At 41.2% G+C, this 24,258-nt stretch overlaps 1 protein-coding gene across 1 annotated transcript in view; it reads left to right on the top strand.

Annotated features, from left to right (window-relative positions):
• LOC126199248 (DNA polymerase theta-like) overlaps nucleotides 1–24,258 on the top strand; it is a 363,755-nt gene that overhangs the window by 316,258 nt on the left and 23,239 nt on the right. The window contains exons 21-22 of the mRNA XM_049936047.1: nucleotides 15,122–15,303; nucleotides 19,623–19,775. Coding sequence (XP_049792004.1) covers nucleotides 15,122–15,303; nucleotides 19,623–19,775 — 335 coding nt within the window. The remainder of the gene's footprint in view (nucleotides 1–15,121; nucleotides 15,304–19,622; nucleotides 19,776–24,258) is intronic.

The raw sequence follows: 24,258 nt of genomic DNA on the forward strand, positions 1-24,258 counted from the left end.
CCCGCCTCCAGTGGTGTCGCGACAGGCGTGAATGGAGGGACGAATGGAGACGTGTCGTCTTCAGCGATGAGAGTCGCTTCTGCCTTGGTGCCAGTGATGGTCGTATGCGTGTTTGGCGCCGTGCAGGTGAGCACCACAATCAGGACTGCATACAACCGAGGCACACAGGGCCAACACCCAGCATCATGGTGTGGGGAGCGATCTCCTACACTGGCCGTACACCACTGGTGATCGTCGAGGGGACACTGAATAGTGCACGGTACATCCAAACCGTCATCGAACCCATCGTTCTACCATTCCTAGACCGGCAAGGGAACTTGCTGTTCCAACAGGACAATGCACGTCCGCATGTATCCCGTGCCACCCAACGTGCTCTAGAAGGTGTAAGTCAACTACCCTGGCCAGCAAGATCTCCGGATCTGTCCCCCATTGAGCATGTTTGGGACTGGATGAAGCGTCGTCTCACACGGTCTGCACGTCCAGCACGAACGCTGGTCCAACTGAGACGCCAGGTGGAAATGGCATGGCAAGCCGTTCCACAGGACTACATCCAGCATCTCTACGATCGTCTCCATGGGAGAATAGCAGCCTGCATTGCTGCGAAAGGTGGATATACACTGTACTAGTGCCGACATTGTGCATGCTCTGTTGCCTGTGTCTATGTGCCTGTGGTTCTGTCAGTGTGATCATGTGATGTATCTGACCCCAGGAATGTGTCAATAAAGTTTCCCCTTCCTGGGACAATGAATTCACGGTGTTCTTATTTCAATTTCCAGGAGTGTAGAACAGACGAATCATTCAGCATTAACAACACATTGTATTAGGTTGGTGCAAAAGTTTGTAGTGTTTTTGTTTTGCATGTTGGTATTCCAGTTGCTATTGGTTTATTTAGCGACTGTCATTTTTTTATTTATTGCTATTTGAGTTTACATATTATCATTTGGAGATAGTGAGTGCACCTGTGGATTCTAAAAAATGGATTGCCAGGTGGAGAAATGGGAACATTTCTGACACATTCTTTTATCTGAATTCACTAGAGAGGTGACAGCAGTGGAATCAGACAGAAACATTTGCACAATGTATGAGGATAGTGTCATTGCACAGACCATAGAAACAAAGTGGTATTATCATTTTAAGGAAGATAATTTTGATATTAGTGACTCCACATTCAGGAAGACCTTTGAGGTTTGATGAAGATCATTTAAATGTATTAACCCACAATGATCCACATCAGTGTACTCAAGAACTGGCAGATGTAATAAACTGTGGTCATTCCATCATTGTGTGACATTTGCATGCAATAGGGAAGGTTCAAGAGTCAGGTGTACGGGTGCCAAAATAACAAAAATCAGCAGGTGGCTGTATCCACAACAGATAATGTTATGCATCTGGTTGAACAGTGATGGTGAGATGTACTACAAATTGCACCCCCGAGGTTTAACCATCACTGCTGACATTTGTTGTCAACAGCTGAGGGGTCTTGCAGATTCAGTCCAAGTACAGCATCCAGGAAGATTGCGTGAAGTGATGTTACTCCACAGTAATGCCTGCCCTCATTCTGGTAGACTGACTAAAAAAAATGCTATACAGGAGTTGAGTTGGGAAGTCATTCTACACCCATCTTATTCACATGATCTTGCCTTCTCAGATTTTCACCTTTCCATCTTCTATCGAACAACATTCAAGGAACTTACTTTCCAGATGAAAATGCACTTCAAACATGGCTCAATGTGTTCTTCACCTCAAAAGCACATGATTTGTACAGTTTCATAATTGGAAAGTTACCGCAGCATTGACAGACTTTTGTAAATAATGATTGAGAACATATTATTGATGACCAAAGTCTCTTATGTGTTTCTGTGTCATTTATTAAAGTTATGGGAAAACGCTATAAACTTATGCGCCAACTCCATACCATTCATTGCCAGGCATTACCTTCCAAGACCTCTTTCTGAATGGTTTAATAATACAATACAATTTGCCATAACTGCAGTAAATGTTAGAAAAACAGTGCCTTAAATACACATCTTTCTTAAAAAAATAAAAAATAAAGACTCTGATCATGAGATCCTTCTCTTTCACATAGAATTTAATAGGTTGTCAACAGTTAACGTGCTGGGAAGATCATACAAACTCAGAGGAGAGGATGAGTCGTTTCTAAGTAAGAAAAAATTGGAAGACTCACTAGAGTAGTTATCTGATCTGACATCTCAGATGCATTTGGCTTATCTTGTGGATATCTTCATACACTAGAATAAGTTGAACTTGCAATTGCAAGATTCTGCAAACAGACCTTTAGAAGGCACTACAAATATATAAGGCATGGCCAAAAAATGGGCCAATTTGGATACAGCTAAACAAGCCGAGGGTTTTGATTTAAAGCATTTTCAATTCCAGCAATGAATTGTATTGCCACTTCACTCACTACCATACACCCTGTGTTCCAAGCACTCCCAAAGGAAGTAATCACAGACTGATAAGTCAGGAGATCTGGGAGGCCACAAAATGTTCCCATTCCTTGAAATGATGATGTTATCAAACAATCTCTGCTATTTTGCCATTGAAATTTGTGCACATGAGACAAGTTTGGACGCAAGGAATGTGTCAAGCATGATAGCATACTGTTGAGATGTGACTGTGATTGCTCATCTATGTTCATTCTCAAAAAGGAAATGGCCAATTCAGCCCATTGGAGACTTTCTGGCTCTGTAAGGGGCATAGATGGAATTTGTGTGGATTATCCTTGCACCAGTAATGACTGTTTTGTTTGTTGACATAACCACTGGGATGAAAATGTACCTTGTCATGCAACCACAGAAATTTTAAGAAGTCTTCATTGTCTCTAATTTTAGTCCACAGTTCAACAGATGGAGTCATTTGCTTTTCATAATCTTTTTCATTTAACTGTTGCACAACCTTTATCTTGTATAATATTTCATAAAATTCTGTGCACACTGCAACTGGACATTCCCACTACTACTGCAGTTTATCTTACAGAACGCTTTGGACTGTTGATTGTTTTGAACTTTCTCTATTTGTTCCTGTGATTGACAATTTCCGAGCCTTACTGGCGATTTCATCGTAAGTACACTTCTTGTTGTTTGAAAATCTGTGCACACGCCTCTTTAGTACTTTACATTCTGCACAGAAATTAGAGTCATCTTAGATTTAAAAATCTATTCAATTGCCGTGCTTCATTTCTGACTGTATCACTATTAGGCATAAGAATAATACGAATATAAACATGACATGATATGTATATTCTTCCGTGTTTGCTGTTGTCTCACTCTAGTTTCGTAGTTTATTAGGCAGACAGGATTTAAATGAAATAGCAGCAAACACGAAACAATACATGGCAAAATGTTTATATTAGTATTATTCTTATGAAAGTTTCTATTAGCAACCATCTCTTCTCACAGGTAGGAAAAAATTCAGAACGTAGAGTTGGCCATATTGACAAACATCCCAAACAGTCTTGCCAGTCGGATTTTCGTAGTACATTGAAATGTTGCTACATTCGAAGATGAACAATACGGAATTTGTATTTACTTCGTTGGATAATGTATGAAAATGCAGTGGTCGAAACTCAGGGCGGAGAAAAAAGCTCGTCTTCCACCTTTTTTTTTTTTACATACACAGAGGTTTTGGCACCAGTATTTATCTTTGTGCCTGCAAAGCGTGCCTGCGTAGCGCTACATATATTCGAAGGCAGAAGTTAGTTGCGGTGGCACCTACCAACATTTTTCAGAACTTCCGCTTACTTTGCACTCGATTCTAAGCCGCAGGCGGTTTTTTGGATTACAAAAACCGGAAAAAAAAAGAGCGGTTTAGATTCGAGTAAATACGGTACTCGAAAAACCATAATTGGAAAGAAGCAACTAATTAATGATCAGACCAACTTGGCAAATCAGACCCTCTTTCACCTGACTGACCACTTAATATACCATTAAATGTACATACATAACCACAGGCTCCATTTATCACTACCATCTACTCCCAAATTCTGTCCTATAATCACCATCCACCAGGCCTATCCCCCCCCCCCCCCAAGATAAATTGCTTGCAATCAACCTCACCTCCCCACCCCACCCCCATTCCACTCACACCTGAACCTAACAGACAAGACAATTTCACAAATTTACTCTCTCTCTCTCTCTCTCTCTCTCTCTCTCTCTCTCTCTCTCTCTCTCTCTGTCACACACACACACACACACACACACACACACACAGTCTCACAAGTTGGCAACACACTCAGAACGTGAACAAAACCAACAAACAGACATAAACACTGTTGCTGTGCAGAATGAGAAGCACACACAACTCCAGTTCAGTTTACAAAAGTGAAGTATAATAATTCAGGACAAGAAATACTGCAGAATGTCAAAAACTGCCAAGTGCATATGTGAATTGAAGTCTTTCAATGTCAGCAGCTGCTAGTAAGGAGGAAATAAGCAGAATACGTAAAGAAACACCATAAGTAACTCACACACCAACTTTATAAACAAAACCTGTTTTTAACCTTAAACAACCAAAAATGTACAAACGTAGGTATCCAATTTGCAGAATAACCACCTAATATGCTTTATAAACAAAAGCAAAACACACATGGTGTAATTCTCTTCAATTAAACTGTAATAAGCTCAAGATGGATAACCACTTTAACATTAGTTTGAAACCGTTTCTGTTGTATCTATCCAACTTACTTCTGAAGGTGCACTCCTGCAACAGTTGGTCCCAGGAGCTTAACTTGAATGAAGATTATTTGTGACAATCCTTGGATAAACTCATAACCCGGGAAAAAGGGGAAATTGGTGTGAATTGTGCTATCATGCACATTAAGGATTGGCACCAGCAGAAATTTATGAAGCATCTCCAGAAAGTAGGTACCGTTTTGGAGTAAAAAAGCTGCTGAACACCATTATTTGTATCATATTCTGTTTTTTTATTCCCTCCACAGAAGTGAAACAGTCAGTGCTGTACAGTAGTGAACAATGAGAAAAGTACAGTACACAGTTCAAAACAAAGGGCGTGGAATATTCAGTCAAGGGTTTGTGTTGCTTCATGACAATGCATGATCCTATTCTACTGGTGCCACTCGAAACCTTATTCAGCAGTTCGGTTGGAAGCAGTTTAATCACCCACTCTAAAGTCCCTATCTTGCACCTTCTGACAACGACTTGTTCTTGAACTTGAAATGTAATTTTGTAGGAAGGCGCTTTGACAGCACTGGCAAGGCAAAAAAACAGTGTTCAGCAGTGGCTGTCTATGAAGAGGGCATTAAAAGTATAAAAGTATGTATAAAAATAGTTTAAAAACTGCTCCTTCTTGCAAAAAGGAATTTTGGTTTGAAAAAAAGTTTTTTTTTTACAGAACGGTACTTACTTTCCAAGTATGCCTCATATGTTAACTGTGACATGGTGCAGCAACATTTCCACTCCTCTCACATCAGTTCTGCTTGGCATTATTGTATGGTTCTTGTACAGAAGAGAGTATTAGAAATGCTTACGCAAACCATGTCATCCAGTTGTACCTGAGTGCCAGCCACCAGGCAACTATAATAACTGCTGAAGCATGCCCCACCCCCTGTAGATAACTATAAGATTCTAGACCAAAATTAGTTTCAACTATAAATAGCAAGGAAAAAGTCTGGTTTAGAGGCTACTTATTACTAGCACTGTTTCATCGCTTGTGGAAGTGATGTAATCTAAAGGGAAAGAACCCCTATTGCACGTAACCCTTTTCATTGTGTAAATGCTCCTCCTGGGCCTCCCACTAATACCTGCTGGGCAGGATGATACAGTTTTAGGGGCCTATCACGAGATGACATCAACCTTGCACACACCATTGGCCACCAGGCCTCCATATCCTCGCTAAGCCCTGCAGCCAGATGCAGAGGCTTACCTTGTACTACTGACTGCTAAAGCTGTGCAGCCTTCATCTCCCACACAGTGCCCTCCCCATTGCCACTGTGCACTGCACCTTTTGCCATCGACCAGGTTGCTCATCTGTACCTGTAATGCAAGACTCAGTGAGGCCATAATTTTCTCATCATCAATACTTTGTACAGAAGAAAAGAAGATAGACTCAAAAGAAAAACTTTTTAACCACATTGTAAAAAATTAGAAGTAACACTATCAAATTTTACGATGAAATACATTAAATAGGGTCCGAGGAGGTGAACGGGGGAAGGGGATTACTAGTTATCAGCATTATGGAGCCCCCCCAGTCAAACACCATTCAAGGCTGGACAGAAAGTCAATGTGCACTTGGTATGACGGCCGAGAGGCCTCATCAGAGATGTTGAGGCGACCATGCATGCAGCTATCAAATGTGCAGGGTGCAGCCATCCGCATGTTGTGGCCCACTTAGGCACCAATGACACCTGTCGTATGGGTTCTGAGGCCATCCTCAGTTCAAACAGGTGGCTGGCAGAATTGGTGAAAGCTGCTGGCCTTGTGTCGGGTGCAGGCAGAGCTCACAGTTTGCAGCATTATTGTTCCCAGAGTTGATTGGGGTCCTTTGGTTTGGAGCCAAGTGGAGGGTTGCAATCAAGTGATTTGTCAGCTTTGTGACAGTCTTGGCTGCAGATTTCTAGACCTGCATTATCAGTTGGGGATTTTTAGGAGTCCCCTTGAATCACTGATTTGTCAAAGTATTCGTTACAAAGTTCCCGAATTTACTACCCTCCAGGAAAGTTTTTGTGCTCAAGTTGTTCTCAGGACCGAGAGCTGGCTGAAAAGTGAAAAACTCAGATATTTAGCAAGTTATGGAATGTATATCAGAAAGGTAGATCAGAGGCCACGGGAGGGCGAGTGTCCATCGCAGTTGACAAAAATATTGTATCTATTGAGATCAATGTTGAGCGTGACAGTGAAGTTATCTGCTCACATGTAACAGGTCTAGGTGAAACCAAGCTGATTGTTGAATTTTTTTATCAGCCACATGATTCTACTGTGATAGTTCCAGTGTCAGTCGAAGAATATCTATGGTCATTAGTGCGTAAATAGCCAGATTGTGCATTACTAATTGGAGGTGACTTTAACCTACCAAGTATACTAGGTCTACAACTTTGCTTCCACCATTTTTTCTCGAAGTATGGGGCTTTATTGTGAAAAACTTATAAAAAAATTGTGATTCATAGTATTGCCCGTTGCTCTCCACTACATTCTCCCATCTTTCGGATAGCATGGTGGAAGAACTGGGCGTCTTTTGTGGGGATTCATGAATCAATTCAATTTTGCACTTGTTCATATGATCGGAAATGCTGGTCAGCCAGTTGGTAGTCAGTGAGAGCAACGTATGGAGAATATGGTGGGAGGGATAGGACTTCTCATTTCGATGTTTCCATGTATATTTGACGGGTTTTGCAACATGGGATCAAGCACTGACCTGCTGCAAAATTACCTTCATGTGTCTATCGCTGTATTGTGGCCGTTTGTGTTTCAGTGCTGGGCTCAAACGCATCAATTGCTTTAGATAATGATGTTGTGTGACTGTGAAAACATTCTGTCTTCCACCGTCATGCCGGTCTTCGACATCAAAATCACCATTCTTAAGGCGTTGCAAACATTCTCTGCACATTCTTCCACTAATAGTTACCTCACGATTGATCTTACCCATCATTTTAAGAGGCACAGCTGCAGATTTCTTCATGTTAAAGCAGAAAATTATAACTTCCCGCAAATTGTGAGAAATGAGTACATAACTTGACGTACTTAATTGAGAATGACCTTATGATGCAATCACAAATCGACTAATATTTTTATGGCATTATGTTTACACAGGCCTAAGCTTATTGTATTACACCTATGACCAACTACCCGAACCTCACTTGTCGCTACTGTCGTCTATTGTAAAACAGCTAAAGCAAAGTTGTAGACCTGATAGATTGGGATGTCTATGGATTCACTGCAGGGGATACAGACAGACAGACGTGTGATGTATTTTTCAACACATTTTCTGAAAACTATCTTGAGCATCTAGTTCGGCAGCCCATACGCAACGGGCCTTAGACCTTATGGCTACAAATAGGCTGGACCTTATCGACAATGTCAGTATAGAAACAGAGATCAGCGATCACGATGTCATTATAGCAACTATGATTACAAAAGTTAATAAATCAGTTAAGAAGGCTAGGATAGTGTTTCTGCTAGAAAGAGCAGATAAACAGTTGTTAGCATCTTACTTAGGCCGTGAATTGACATCTTTTAGTTCCAGTAAGATGGGCACAGAATTATGCACCTAGTAAGTGGATTAAGGATGGAAATGACCCATCATGGTTTAATAACAAGATCTGTAAAATGCTGAGGAAGAAGAGGTTGTTGCATTCTCTGTTCAAAAGAGAACACACAAATGATGGCAAGAAAAGGCTAGTAGAGATTTGTGCACGTGCGAAAGGATCTATGTGTGAAGCATACAGGTGCTACCATCTGTAAAGGAGACAGCGTACAGGATGCTAGTGCGTCGTATTCTTCAGCACTGTTCGAGTATTTGGGATCCATTCCAGGTTGGATTAAAGGAAGACTCTGAAACAATTCAGAGGCGGGCTGATAGATTTGTTATTGGTAGATTTGAACAACATACAAGTGCTAAGCAGATGCTTTGGGAAATCATATGTGAATCCCTGGAGGAAAGAATACATTCTTTTTGAGTAACACTATTGGGAAAATTTAGGCTGCAGAATTATTCTGTTGCCCACCAACATACATTGAGCATAAGGACCACAAAGATAAGATACAAGAAATTAGGGTTCACATGGAAGCATATAGATAGTCATTTTTCCCTCATTCTCTTTGCGAGTGGAACAGGTTAGGAAATGACTAGTAGTGATACAGGGTACCCTTTGCCACACGCTGTAAGGTGGATTGTAGAATATTGATGCAGATATAAGATATAAAATGTTCCCCTATGTGACTGAAATGAGATAATAATCACCCCCCTCAAAATAAAATTTATATGGAAATGCTTCAGTGCTTCCTGATTACATATAAAACAAACTGCCTTACTATCAGGTTGGCAAAGAAACCGTGCCACCCTTGTGGTTACCCAATCACTGTAAGAATGCTGGATATTGTGTACCATGTCATCTTAAAAAAACGACCTCAATCTGACGAGAAGGCCATTCAAAGTCGTACAGGCCCTATTCCATTACAGATCACACCCCGTCCATTACCTCCTCTAATAATGCTAGAAGTCAATCATTCACTTCCTTTATTAATCAAAAAGCCTGTAAATATATGCCACATTGCGTTCTCATGCAAGTGTTTCAGCTGCTTTTACTCATTAAAACTGTCTCTGAAATCAGCTTTGGCTAACTTTGCAATGCCACTGCCATCAGTCTCGTGTCACCAACTGTTGTTGCTGCACCGTTATTTAACAGTTACACTCACAGTCGAAGACTTGAATTGTTAATTGAAATTAAAATATTGTTACCACTAGACTTACGGCATCATTGAGATTGTCCAATTCACCCTTGGTAAATTCTTTTGGGGAAAGCGGAGTAGATGTACAAGTTGCACCCAGGCCATGAATGTGAGTAATTTTTGTTATTTAAATTTTACATAGTGGCCACCTTTTCATCTGTCACCTTTCCACTGATACGGCAACAGTCATCTGGATCATGCCAAAATATACTGAATTTTCGTCGGCAAAGTCGCTTTGCCAATCGTATCATGCCACAGGACCACCTGACTTGTGAGACTGATGGAGCCACTGACGAAAAACCTCTCTCTCTTCTGTTCTGAGCCACTGCCTAGAACAGATGCTAAATGGCTTAACCTTCGCATTTGCCTTCACCTTTGAGATGATTGGGGGCTACTAGAGTTAGCTTCTCTTAGCCCCCTGGGAATCCTCACCATGTAATCCCCTTGAGCTATTAATAGTGTTCCATAGATTTCGTGTTTGTTTTGAATACAGTCAGAGAGAGTCCCTTTAGTCAACCACAGTGCCAGTAGTGCTAGTGTTTGTTTTCAATACAGTCCAGAGACAGGTAGTGCTATTTTCATTGCTTTCTACAAGAAGTGGCTAGCAATCACAGTTTAGTCAATAATCAGCCGCCTTTAGTGAATTAGCAGTCTAGTTAAAAGTTGATTAACTCTCTTCAGTAAATAGATTCCTTAGGATGGATAGGATGTGTGACTGTTGTGTACGGACGCAGGAGGAGCTGGCCACTGTTCACGAACAGCTGAACGTGTTGATGGCCGCGGTCAGCCGTCTTCAGGCTGCTGCCGCGGAGTGTAGCGGCAGTGGGGAGTCTGGTGCGTCGCAAGGTACACTCCAGGTGTTACATGCTTCACCCACTGTCCCTGCTGTCAAGACATCTTCGTGGGTACCGGGCGCGGTTGGGCCACCCTCTCCCCAAGGGGAGTGGCGGGTTCAGCGGCATTCGCGGCACACCAGGCGGAGGGTAAATGTGGAGGCTGGCCGTGTGGCATCGCCCGCTCTATCTGTGAGTGGACATGTGGCTGCGCCTTCAGCAAGGTCCGAGCAGGCACACGGGGGGAGGGGTTTATTAGTTATTGGGAGCTCCAACGTTAGGCGGGTGATGGAGCCCCTTAGGGAAATAGCGGAAAGGTTGGGGAAGAAGGCCAGTGTTCACTCTGTCTGCTTGCCGGGTGGTCTCATCCGAGATGTGGAGGAGGCCCTACCGGCAGCGATAGAGAGCACTGGGTGCACCCGACTGCAAATTGTTGCTCATGTCGGCATCAATGACTCCTGCCGTCGGGTTCCGAGGTCATCCTCAGTTCGTACAGGCGGTTGGTGGAATTGGTGAAGGCGGAAAGCCTCACTCGTGGGGTGGAATCAGAGCTAACTATTTGTAGTACCATTCACAGAACTGATCGCGGTCCTCTGGTTTGGAGCCGAGTGGAAGGCTTAAACCAGAGGCTCAGACGATTCTGCGGAGATCTGGGGTGCAAATTTCTCAACCTCCGCTATCGGGTGGAGAAATGTAGGGTCCCCCTGAATAGGTCAGGCATGCACTACACGCCGGAAGCGGCTACAAGGGTAGCGGAGTACGTGTGGAGTGCACATGGGGGTTTTTTAGGTTAGAGAATTCCCTCCCTAGGCCCGACAAGACGCCTCCTGAGACGCAGCAAGGTAGGAGTAGGCAAAATGCAACAGGGAATAACAATATTAATGTGCTAATAGTAAACTGCAGGAGCGTCTATAGAAAGGTCCCAGACCTGCTCTCATTAATAAACGGTCACAACGCCCATATAGTACTAGGGACAGAAAGTTGGCTGAAACCAGATGTAAACAGTAATGAAATCCTAAACTCAGATTGGAATGTATACCGCAGAGACAGGCTGGACAGTGAAGGGGGAGGCGTGTTTATAGCGATAAGAAGTGCAATAGTATCGAAGGAAATTGACAGAGATCCGAAATGTGAAATGATTTGGGTGAAGGTCACGGTTAAAGCAGGCTCAGACATGGTAATTGGATGTCTCTATAGGCCCCCTGGCTCAGCAGCTGTTGTGGCTGAGTACCTGAAGGATAATTTGGAAAATATTTCGAGTAGATTTCCCCACCATGTTATAGTTCTGGGTGGAGATTTTAATTTGCCGGATATAGACTGGGAGGCTCAAACGTTCATAATGGGTGGCAGGGACAAAGAATCCAGTGAAATTTTTTTAAGTGCTTTATCTGAAAACTACCTTGAGCAGTTAAACAGAGAACCGACTCGTGGCGATAACATATTAGACCTTCTGGTGACAAACAGACCCGAACTATTTGAAATAGTTAACGCAGAACAGGGAATCAGCGATCATAAAGCGGTTACGGCATCGATGATTTCAGCCGTAAATAGAAATATTAAAAAAAGGTAGGAAGATTTTTCCGTTTAGCAAAAGTGACAAAAAGCAGATTACAGGGTACCTGACGGCTCAACACAAAAGTTTTGTCTCAAGTACAGATAGTGTTGAGGATCAGTGGACAAAGTTCAAAACCATCGTACAATATGCGTTAGATGAGTATGTGCCAAGCAAGATCGTAAGAGATGGAAAAGAGCCACCGTGGTACAACAACCGAGTTAGAAAACTGCTGCGGAAGCAAAGGGAACTTCACAGCAAACATAAACATAGCCTAAGCCTTGCAGACAAACAAAAATTACGCAAAGCGAAATGTAGTGTGAGGAGGGCTATGCGAGAGGCGTTCAATGACTTCGAAAGTAAAGTTCTATGTACTGACTTGGCAGAAAATCCTAAGAAATTTTGGTCTTATGTCAAAGTGGTAGGTGGATCAAAACAAAATGTCCAGACATTCTGTGACCAAAATGGTACTGAAACAGAGGATGACAGACTAAAGGCCGAAATACTAAATGTCTTTTTCCAAAGCTGTTTCACAGAGGAAGAGTGCACTGTAGTTCCTTCTCTAGATTGTCGCACAGATGACAAAATGGTGGATATCCAAATAGACGACAGAGGTATAGAGAAACAATTAAAATTGCTCAAAAGAGGAAAGGCCGCTGGACCTGATGGGATACCAGTTCGATTTTACACAGAGTACGCGAAGGAACTTGCCCCCCTTCTTGCAGCGGTGTACCGTAGGTCTCTAGAAGAGCGTAGCGTTCCAAAGGATTGGAAAAGGGCACAGGTCATCCCCGTTTTCAAGAAGGGACGTCGAACAGATGTGCAGAACTATAGACCTATATCTCTAACGTCGATCAGTTGTAGAATTTTGGAACACGTATTATGTTAGAGTATAATGACTTTTCTGGAGACTAGAAATCTACTCTGTAGGAATCAGCATGGGCTTCGAAAAAGACGGTCGTGCGAAACCCAGCTCGCGCTATTCGTCCACGAGACTCAGAGGGCCATAGACACGGGTTCACAGGTAGATGCCGTGTTTCTTGACTTCCGCAAGGCGTTTGATACAGTTCCCTACAGTCGTTTAATGAACAAAGTAAAAGCATATAGACTATCAGACCAATTGTGTGATTGGATTGAAGAGTTCCTAGATAACAGAACGCAGCATGTCATTCTCAATGGAGAGAAGTCTTCCAAAGTAAGAGTGATTTCAGGTGTGCCGCAGGGTAGTGTCATAGGACCATTGCTATTCACAATATACATAAATGACCTTGCGGATGACATCGGAAGTTCACTGAGGCTTTTTGCAGATGATGCTGTGGTGTATCGAGAGGTTGTAACAATGGAAAATTGTACTGAAATGCAGGAGGATCTGCAGCGAATTGACGCATGGTGCAGGGAATGGCAATTGAATCTCAATGTAGACAAGTGTAATGTGCTGCGAATACATAGAAAGATAGATCCCTTATCATTTAGCTACAAAATAGCAGGTCAGCAACTGGAAGCAGTTAATTCCATAAATTATCTGGGAGTACGCATTAGGAGTGATTTAAAATTGAATGATCATATAAAGTTGATCGTCGGTGAAGCAGATGCCAGACTGAGATTCATTGGAAGAATCCTAAGGAAATGCAATCCGAAAACAAAGGAAGTAGGTTACAGTACGCTTGTTCGCTCACTGCTTGAATACTGCTCAGCAGTGTGGGATCCGTACCAGATAGGGTTGATAGAAGAGATAGAGAAGATCCAAAGGAGAGCAGCGCACTTCGTTACAGGATCATTTAGTAATCGCGAAAGCATTACGGAGATGATAGATAAACTCAAGTGGAAGACTCTGCGGGAGAGACGCTCAATAGCTCCGTACGGGTTTTGTTAAAGTTTCGAGAACGTACCTTCACCGAAGAGTCAAGCAGTATATTGCTCCCTCCTACGTATATCTCGCGAAGAGACCGTGAGGATAAAATCAGAGAGAGATTAGAGCCCACACAGAAGCATACCGACAATCCTTCTTTCCACGAACGATACGAGACTGGAATAGAAGGGAGAACCGATAGTGGTACTCAAGGTACCGTACGCCACACACTGTCAGGTGGCTTGCGGAGTATGGATGTAGATGTAGATGTAGGTGAGCAGATAAACTAATATGGTTTCTTTCTTCCATACTGTAATAATGTATATTTTAGTTACAAGCCCACACCACATTCCAAATCTGCCTACACCATTAAGTGGGTGTACAATTTTGACAAAGTTTTCTGCTATCTTACTACTTGGTTTTCTATTCGACTCAGCAAGTTTATTGTTTAATTTTGATACCTGTTAGTCTGCTCCATTTAGCTCACTGTTTACTTGTGAAATTTTGTTATTTGTTCTGTTTTTTGATTGGATTATCAAGTTTTTCCCTTCCCTCAGCAATTTCTCTGACACTGAAATCTCTCCTAAGAGTGAACGTCCTCTGATAGGGATTCCATCAGGGCCTGGAGCTTTGTTCAATTTTAACGATTTCAGCTGTTTGTCAATGCCACTGACACTAATACTTATTTCTTTCATCTTTTCAGTCAAATGAGGATTAAATTGGGGCAATTTTCCTCGGTTTTCCTTTCCAAAGGAAACTTTGAAAATGGAGTTAAGCAATTTCAGCTTTTGCTTTGCTACCCTCAATTTTGGTTCCTTTCTCATTCTCTAGGGTCTGGACACTAACTTTGGGTCACTAATAGCTTTTACATACGTCCAGAATTTCTTTGGGTTCTGCAAAAGGTCACTTGATATTATTCTATTATGGTAGTCATTGAAGACTTCATACATTGCTGTCTTGACAGCCAAATGTGTTTCATTCAGTATATCTATATCTGTAGACCTAAATTTTATTCTGCAAAAGATCATTTGATGATATTCTACTATGGAAGTCATTGAAGGCTTCATGCATTGCTCTCTTGACAGCCAAACACGTTTCATTCACTATATCTATATCTTAGACCTACGGTTTATTTTCCACTTATTGTGCAGCAATCACTGTTTCCTTAGAAGATTCATTACAGTGACTGTATAGCATGGAAGGTCTTCTACCATTATGAAATGATAAAGAAAATATTAGTTTTGAAATCTATGTTCTGCATCCCTGTTACTGTTATATGTGTCTGTCAGCAGTAATACACACTTCGTCTCCTGAAGGTACGTATTGGACTGTCGTTCTGTCCCATGATTTATCAGTTTGATATGTACAAAATAAATGTTTTAAATATCTGATCCCATTGTCAAGCTTCCCTGCAATTCAGCTCAGAATTAATTAATAAAATTAATATAATTTTTTTTAATTACAGAAGTAGAAATGCCAACACTTTTATGCCTTGCTCGGATGGAACTAAGTGGAATTGGTTTTAGTATTAAGGAAGCTGAAAGACTAAGAAATGTTCTTCTCAGTCAGATGTCATCATTTGAAAATAAAGCCTATAAGCTTGCTGGCCACACATTTTCTCTGACATCCCCAGCTGATGTTTCAAAGGTATTTGATAGTATATTAATCTAGGTATTTTTTCCATTATCATTTTGCCATTAATTGTAAGATATTGCACCTGTGGCAGCTTTCTGTGTGGTTACAAGACAATAGCAATTGATATGTGAATATCTATAATTTTGCATCACCACCACCACCACCACAATGCCTGTCATAAATTAACTAACCATTCAAAATATTATTATGCAATAAGAAAATAAAATCTCTTGTGCATGGATTACATTTAACTGAATAAACAATATTGATTCACAATTTAATGATTAGAATAATAAAACTATGTAACATTTTGTTGGATTTTTTTATGAATCCAGTTGCCATAGGAATACATACATACAGCTAACGGGGAAAGCTATACAATGTCCCTGCATACTACTTATACTGTCTTGAATCTGTCTGACTGTAAGCTATATCCTTTGGTTTTGATAGCACTTTATACCACTTATGGTATTTGTGTTGAGGTGGAAAATGCAGTTAGGTATGATTTACTTCTAAATATTTTCTCATTTATCAATTTTTGTGTTAATATCCTATCTACTTCTGCTCTATGTTACTGGCAGCTACAGGGTGTTTCAAAAATGACCGGTATATTTAAAACGGCAATAAAAACTAAACGAGCAGCGATAGAAATACACCGTTTGTTGCAATATGCTTGGGACAACAGTACATTTTCAGGCAGACAAACTTTCGAAATTACAGTAGTTACAATTTTCAACAACAGATGGCGCTGCAGTCTGGGAAACTCTATAGTACGATATTTTCCACATATCCACCATGCGTAGCAATAATATGGCGTAGTCTCTGAATGAAATTACCCGAAACCTTTGACAACGTGTCTGGCGGAATGGCTTCACATGCAGATGAGATGTACTGATTCAGCTGTTCAATTGTTTCTGGATTCTGGCGGTACACCTGGTCTTTCAAGTGTCCCCACAGAAAGAAGTCACAGGGGTTCATGTCTGGCGAATAGGGAGGCCAATCCACGCCGCCTCCTGTATGTTTCGGATAGCCCAAAGCAATCACACGATCATCGAAATATTCATTCAGGAAATTAAAGACGTCGGCCGTGCGATGTGGCCGGGCACCATCTTGCATAAACCACGAGGTGTTCGCAGTGTCGTCTAAGGCAGTTTGTACCGCCACAAAGTCACGAAGAATGTCCAGATAGCGTGATGCAGTAATCATTTCGGATCTGAAAAATGGGCCAATGATTCCTTTGGAAGAAATGGCGGCCCAGACCAGTACTTTTTGAGGATGCAGGGACGATGGGACTGCAACATGGGGCTTTTCGGTTCCCCATATGCGCCAGTTCTGTTTATTGACGAAGCCGTCCAGGTAAAAATAAGCTTCGTCAGTAAACCAAATGCTGCCCACATGCATATCGCCGTCATCAATCCTGTGCACTATATCGTTAGCGAATGTCTCTCGTGCAGCAATGGTAGCGGCGCTGAGGGGTTGCCGCGTTTGAATTTTGTATGGATAGAGGTGTAAACTGTGGTGTCACCGCCAGACACCACACTTGCTAGGTGGTAGCTTAAATCGGCTGCGGTCCATTAGTACATGTCGGACCCGTGTGTCGCCACTGTCAGGATCGCAGACCGAGCGCCACCACAAGGCAGGTCTCGAGAGACTGACTAGCACTCGCCCCAGTTGTACGGACGACATTGCTAGTGAGTACACGTACGAAGCCTTTCTCTCATTTGCCGAGAGACAGTTAGAATAGCCTTCAGCTAAGTCCATGGCTACGACCTAGCAAGGCGCCATTAACCATATCTGGAGAGAGTCTCACTTGTATTATCAAGAGCAATGTACAACAAGAAATTAAAGTTAAGTATACGAGAAGCTCCGTTCTTTTCTTTATAGCTTTCATCACGTATCCTGTTTCAGACTTAACGCAAGACGGCGAGAGTTGACGCGTGCCCTTCCGGCTACTTCTCAGTGTGGCGTAGCTAGCTTGTTACGCCACAACATAAACTCTAAAAAGAAAGATGATGAGACTTACCAAACAAAAGCGCTGGCAGGTCGATAGACACACAAACAAACACAAATATACACACACAATTCAAGCTTTCGCAACAAACTGTTGCCTCATCAGGAAAGAGGGGAAGGAGAGGGAAAGACGAAAGGATGTGGGTTTTAAGGGAGAGGATAAGGAGTCATTCCAATCCCGGGAGCGGAAAGACTTACCTTAGGGGGAAAAAAGGACAGGTATACACTCGCACACACACACATATCCATCCACACATACAGACACAAGCAGACATATTTAAATACAAAGAGTTTGGGCAGAGATGTCAGTCGAGGTGGAAGAGTAGAGGCAAAGAAGTTGTTGAAAGACAGGTGAGGTATGAGTGGCGGCAACTTGAAATTAGCGGAGATTGAGGCCTGGCGGATAACGAGAAGAGAGGATATACTGAAGGGCAAGTTCCCATCTCCGGAGGGGACACCAACCTATCCGAACTCCGGAGATGGGAACTTGCCCTTCAGTATATCCTCTCTTCTCGTTATCCGCCAGGCCTCAATCTCCGCTAATTTCAAGTTGCCGCCACTCATACCTCACCTGTCTTTCAACAACTTCTTTGCCTCTACTCTTCCACCTCGACTGACATCTCTGCCCAAACTCTTTGTCTTTAAATATGTCTGCTTGTGTCTGTATGTGTGGATGGATATGTGTGTGTGTGCGAGTACCTGTCCTTTTTTCCCCCTAAGGTAAGTCTTTCCGCTCCCGGGATTGGAATGACTCCTTATCCTCTCCCTTAAAACCCACATCCTTTCGTCTTTCCCTCTCCTTCCCCTCTTTCCTGATGAGGCAACAGTTTGTTGCGAAAGCTTGAATTTTGTGTGTATATTTGTGTTTGTTTGTGTGTCTGTCGACCTGCCAGCGCTTTTGTTTGGTAAGTCTCATCATCTTTCTTTTTAGATATATTTTTCCACGTGGAATGTTTCCCTCTGTTATATTCACAACATAAACTCTGGCGCATGAGACGATACGTGGACGTTGGCGTCATTTGGACCGCAGCTGCAACACGGCGAACGGAAACCCGAGGCCGCTGTTAGATCACCTGCTGCACTAGCTGCGCGTTGCCTTCTGTGGTTGCCGTACGCGGTCGCCCTACCTTTCCAGCACGTTCATCCGTCACGTTCCCGGTCCGTTGAAATTTTTCAAACAGATCCTTTATTGTATCGCTTTTCGGTCCTTTGGTTACATTAAACCTCCGTTGAAAACTTCGTCTTGTTGCAACAACACTGTGTTCTAGGCAGTGGAATTCCAACACCAGAAAAATCCTCTGTTCTAAGGAATAAACCATGTTGTCCACAGCACACGCTTACAGCAGAAAGACGACGTACAGAATGGCGCACCCACAGACTGCGTTGTCTTCTATATCTTTCACATCACTTGCAGCGCCATCTGTTGTTGAAAATTGTAACTACTGTAATTTCGAAAGTTTGTCCGCCTGAAAATGTACTGTTGTCCCAAGCATATTGCAACAAACGGTGTATTTCTATCGCTGCTCGTTTAGTTTTTATTGCCGTTTCAAATATACCGGTCATTTTTGAAACACCCTGTAAGAGGAATAACAATAATATGGAAACGATAGGTTATGCTACTAAACACATAAAGGTGGTGTTCAGTCGCAGGCAGGCACAACAAAAAAGAATATTACAAATATTTAAGTTTTCGATCAAAAGAAGTAGAACTCTCTCACATTTACACACCAACAATTCACACATGCATGACCACTGTCTCTGGACACTAATACCCATATGCCAGGCTGTCCAAAAGGTTAAACATTTCTAGTATTCTTTATCGTCGTGCCTATGTGTTACTCAGTGATGTGAACATCTATTCTTTCCATATTGTTGTTATTCTATCTTAAAGTTTAGACTGTTTTTTTCCAAGCATATATGGTATAAATTACAGAGTGTCATCATGGCAGATATGTGTAGTATTTTGAAAACTCTTGTCAGTTGTTGAAATATTCTTCTCATCTGCCACAAAACATCAAGCTGTACATATGTGGACTCTTCATAATTCTTCTTTCAGTTAGAAAAATGAAAGTGTTAGTACACCATCACTACAGCTGTTATATAAATGTACACACAATTTAAGCTACTGTACAGAAGATAAGGTAGTTACCCTTGATAGTTATTTATTTCCTTTATATATGCAGGAAGCATACATTCAACTGCACATCACAGATAGTGTCAAAGAAATTTTCTTTTATCCATCAAAGTTTTGGTATTTAGATAATTTCATTTCATTTGTTGCATAACTGCATCATTGCATTTACAACTTTTTGCTATTTCAGGTATTGTTCAAAGAGTTGGGACTGAATCCTGGTAAGACTCCATATGGTCAAAAGCCAAGCACCAACAAAGATGCACTCCTTCCTCTGAAGCAATACCACCCATTACCTGAAGTTATTTTGCAATGGAGGAAAATTAATACCATATTAACAAAGGTTAACATTTTAAATAAGTTTACAAAATGATGATCCAGAATGTCTGATTAAAAGCTGAAGTATTTATTAATTTTTGTTTTCTTGACTGGCTAATTAAGCTGTTCCTTGCTATAATGCTGTGGTTCTTTTCTTCTTCTTGTTTCTATGTCTGCACAGAAACTTCGTTTAGTTATTTGTTTTGGTACATTTTTTATTTTGTAATTTATCAATACCAACTCCTAGTTATGTCCTCTGGTACAAATGATTAGAGATGCTTATTACTGGTGGGAACTCAAAGAAGTACATGCAAAAATCAATAATGATCATTCAAGTGTTGCTTGAGTATCTAAAAAATTGTAATACAATATTGTCTTTTACCCTCACAACTTGAGTTATTCATTGTGAGTAAATTGAAAGTTGAACAAACAGTATGTATTATTCTGGTAGTGTCCATCTCTGTTGTCAAACAGCATTGGAAACTTTCAAAACAAATTCCAGATTCATTGTATCATGATTTAGCACAGAATCTTTCCTGAGTACAGTTCTCTGTAACAGCCAAAAAGAGGCTATGACGTCCTTTGCAATGGTGTGAGGGTTCCGGAGGATAAAATTAGATGTCTTCTGGACTTGCAGAAGTCTCGTCCACCTTTTTCTTCAGAACATAAATGAACTTGTATTACTCAAGCCTACGTCAATGATTAGTCGAGCATTTGCGTGTAACAAATTGATATTTAAATATAATAGCCCTTTTCAATGTATGGATCTCAAACAACTGAATCTATCTAATATCCCGTTGACATTCCTTTTTACACAACAGTGTTAACATTTTTCCGAGGAAGACCTCTGCTTGAAATACTCTGTGGAGCAACATACAGTGTTGAGGTCTCTCTGCCACACCAGTGCTCTGTCAGCGAGTAGAAGTTTTGAAAATGTTTAAAATTAAGTGTAAAGTATATTGGAAGTTGCTAAGAGCTCTCATTCTCAAATACTGGATGAGTGTAGTCTGAGTAATTTGCAGGTCATGGGTTCCACTGCCATAGGACCCATACACACTTTCTAACTTTAATAACTGACTTACTGTGTTAAACCTTTAATCTAAAACTATAGTTCTTAATATGCAAATTATGACAGCATTTTAGTTGTTTTTAATTTGATCTGTAATTATATGACATATTGAAAATCTTATTTTTGTTATCCCTAGAAGATTGAAGATAGGCAACCTGCAACAGGAATTATATGGATAAGGGATTTTGTTCAGGATGAATAGAGGTGAGGTGGGAGATCATGAAGAATAAGTAGGTGATAAGTACTAAGATTCATCATGCAGTTAATTGTGCATGTCTTTATTCTTAACACAGTACATAAATACACACATGCAGTCAATCTATGGACTTGAACCCATCATGTACATCACTGGGAGTAATGATAGCAAAACCAACAGCTTTTATTCCTCATAGACAGCTTTCATTCACTACCAGAATATGTCACGTGGAGTCGGCTGACGCAGCTATCTACATACTGAGCACTGCAAGTTGAATGCTCTCGTACCCTTCTTCCACTGCTCTTACTCCACCTTTTGTAATTAAAATTAACTATCAGAGTGGCTCATTTAAAAACAAGAACTCTATTTTACTTATTCTAATAACATAGCAAAGGAATGGTGTACTCACACATGACTTTTTACGCTTTATTCGCAACAGATGACAAATCGACAATGACATCACCAGCAGTAATTGTTTTAAGTCTTGCTGATACTGTTCAACACTTTTAAAATCATGAACTAAATTCAGATTGTTAGCACTAGTGCTTTTCATTTGTAGAATATGTTACAGGTGCGAGTTGAGAATAATTTCCTTTCTGCATGTAAAGTGCCTGGTGATATCTAAGGGTATGTGGAAAAGGTAACTTGACAGTTCACATACATATGTAACAGTGTACAGAATACTATAATAATGGATAGTTCAGAATGGACACAGTTAATAAAAATGAAGAAGGTAACCACTCACCTATAGCAGATTGATGTGAAGTGTTTAAGCACATATAGCAGCACAGAGATTTAACTCACTTTCAAGCTAATTCACTATTTATTAATGTCAGCACATGTAGTATGTTCAAGATACAAACAGCCCAACAGCACCAATATACATATTCAGCCACAGAGAAACATCTTCCATTTAAAATTATAAAAAATTTTCAAAATGACAACACACTGTTAATGTTTCTTATTAATGCCCAGGGAAACAACACTAGAAGTACAAAGTCAGTCATTTTTGACCCACAAAGGTTTTTCAAGGCACCCCCCCCAAGTCCATAATCGTCACAGAACCAAATGCTCCTGTGACTTTTCATCATTTGCAGGGTTTTGCAACACATGAAAATTTCATCTCCCTAGCCCACCTAGAAGTATGAAAAATGTACCTGTTACACCAGTAGTACCATGTGGGTAATTTTTGACCGATATGCATTTTAACACAATTTGATATAAGTAACTGCAGTTTTCAAACACTAAATAGTTACTGAGCATGCCTTGATGTTATTCAGAGATGTTGGAGTATATTACGACACTTTGGGCCAAAAAGAACGTGAAATACGAAGAATTCGGAGGTCAGGCAATACTTCTTATCAGCATGGCTTTCCATTTTCTACAGACTGGTAACATGCAGACCTACGAAGTGATGCTCAGAAGCCACAGGGTAACACATTGTACAACGGGGAAGCACCCCCCCCCCCTCCCCCGTCCTACATCACTGTCTGGAGCACTGCTAATAGCTCTCTTACACAACAGCAGAAATCAGATGCATGAACCTTACAGAAGTTTCTTGTCAGTACATCTTTGTCTGTTCAAGCAGAGTGGGCTGAGGCAGTCCTGAAACCAGCAACATGAGCTTTCTGTTTATTTTCGTGAGTTTGCGTCATTGAAGATACGATTTCAAAACGGCGTGGCTTTGCAGAGGCCAAGATTCTCTACTCTCTGGAGAATGTTTCATGAACAAGTGGACGCAGATTAAGCCAGGTGACATAGCAGATAGACGCAGTGTCCAAAAGGTGGTGTGGGAGATACCCAGGCTGACAGGACATGCCAATTGACATGTTGTAGATGATTAGCCACTCTCTGCATTGTGGCTATATGTCATCGACCCAATCCCAAAACTGGTGAAAAAGTACATTGAAGCAAAGGCTCACAGCACACTTGGTGACAATGAGTGGTCCCAAAACCTGGAAGAACAAGATGCTTTCATTCGATTACTCAATGCTCATTAAGCATATCGTACTCAGGGTATTTCGTACAAAGCACTATGTAACAGATTGGTAGAAATATGCAGTCATCAAGAAGATAACATAAGGAAACTTACAAATTTTGCCTGCTTCAGAAATATGGAATCAATTTTCTGAAAACTGCATTGCCTGCTACAAGCCAGACCAGAACATGACAGTCAATGAGCAACTGCATCCTTGCAAGTGCAGGTGTCCATTCATACAGTACACACTGGGTATACCTGGTAAGTATGTGATAAAATACTGGCTTTTGTGTGATGTTGACAAGCACTATATCCTGAATGGGGTCCCTTATGGTGGCAAATATGAAACTTGTAATCCAAGCAAGGGTGTTGATCACCATGTCATTATGAAGCTGGCTCAGCCATTTCTCCCTGTGGTCATAACATCACAACTGACAACTTCTTCACCTCCATGTAACTGGTGGATGAGCTGAAACTAAAAGGAATAGGTTTAGTTGGCAGTCTTCAGAGATCACTCAGAGAGGTCCCTCCTGTAGCATGAAGTGGAGATGACACATTGCATGCAAGACACGTGTACAAGTCGGGCAACAATCTTCTCACAGTTTGCAAAAAAAAAAAAAAAAAAAAAAAAAAAGAGGAGAGAGAGAGAGAGAGAGAGAGAGAGAGAGATCCTTATTCTGAGTAACATGCATGTTGGATGTCAGATGAATGAGAATACTGAGAAGTTTTATAATGAAACTAAGGATGGTGTCAATATAGTTGCCCAAATGGCTAGACACTGCAGTGTCCAAGCTGGCACCCACTAATGGCCTTTGCAAGTCTTTTACAGTAATCTTGACCTTGTCATGATCAATGCTCACACAATTTTTAAGTTACATACCTCTAAGAAGATTTCACATTGAGACTTTATCCTCAGAGTAGAAGATGAGCTTGTTGCCCCCTACAAACTGCAGAGAGAGCCAATCTCCTCTTCCAAGCACTTGATACTGGTCCTGGCCAATATAGAAATAGAAAGCTTTCTCAAATTCAGGTTTCCTGCAAAACATCAAATGTATGCTTCAAGTGCAACAAGTATGTCTGCAAAAGCTGCCAAGCAAAAACTCATGTTGGATGTCTGAAGTGTGAGCCCATCCCGATTTAGACAGTTCTGTCAACTCTTTGTTCCTAAATATTTCCAAGTATTTATAATTATAGACTGAAGTTGTTTATTCTTATTTTTTAGTTCCTTGACTGCCATAAGAAAGAAAACATGCGGAGCATTTTAG

Source organism: Schistocerca nitens, chromosome 1 (genome assembly GCF_023898315.1).
Source record: "Schistocerca nitens isolate TAMUIC-IGC-003100 chromosome 1, iqSchNite1.1, whole genome shotgun sequence".
In the NCBI taxonomy this organism is placed as follows: domain Eukaryota; kingdom Metazoa; phylum Arthropoda; class Insecta; order Orthoptera; family Acrididae; genus Schistocerca; species Schistocerca nitens.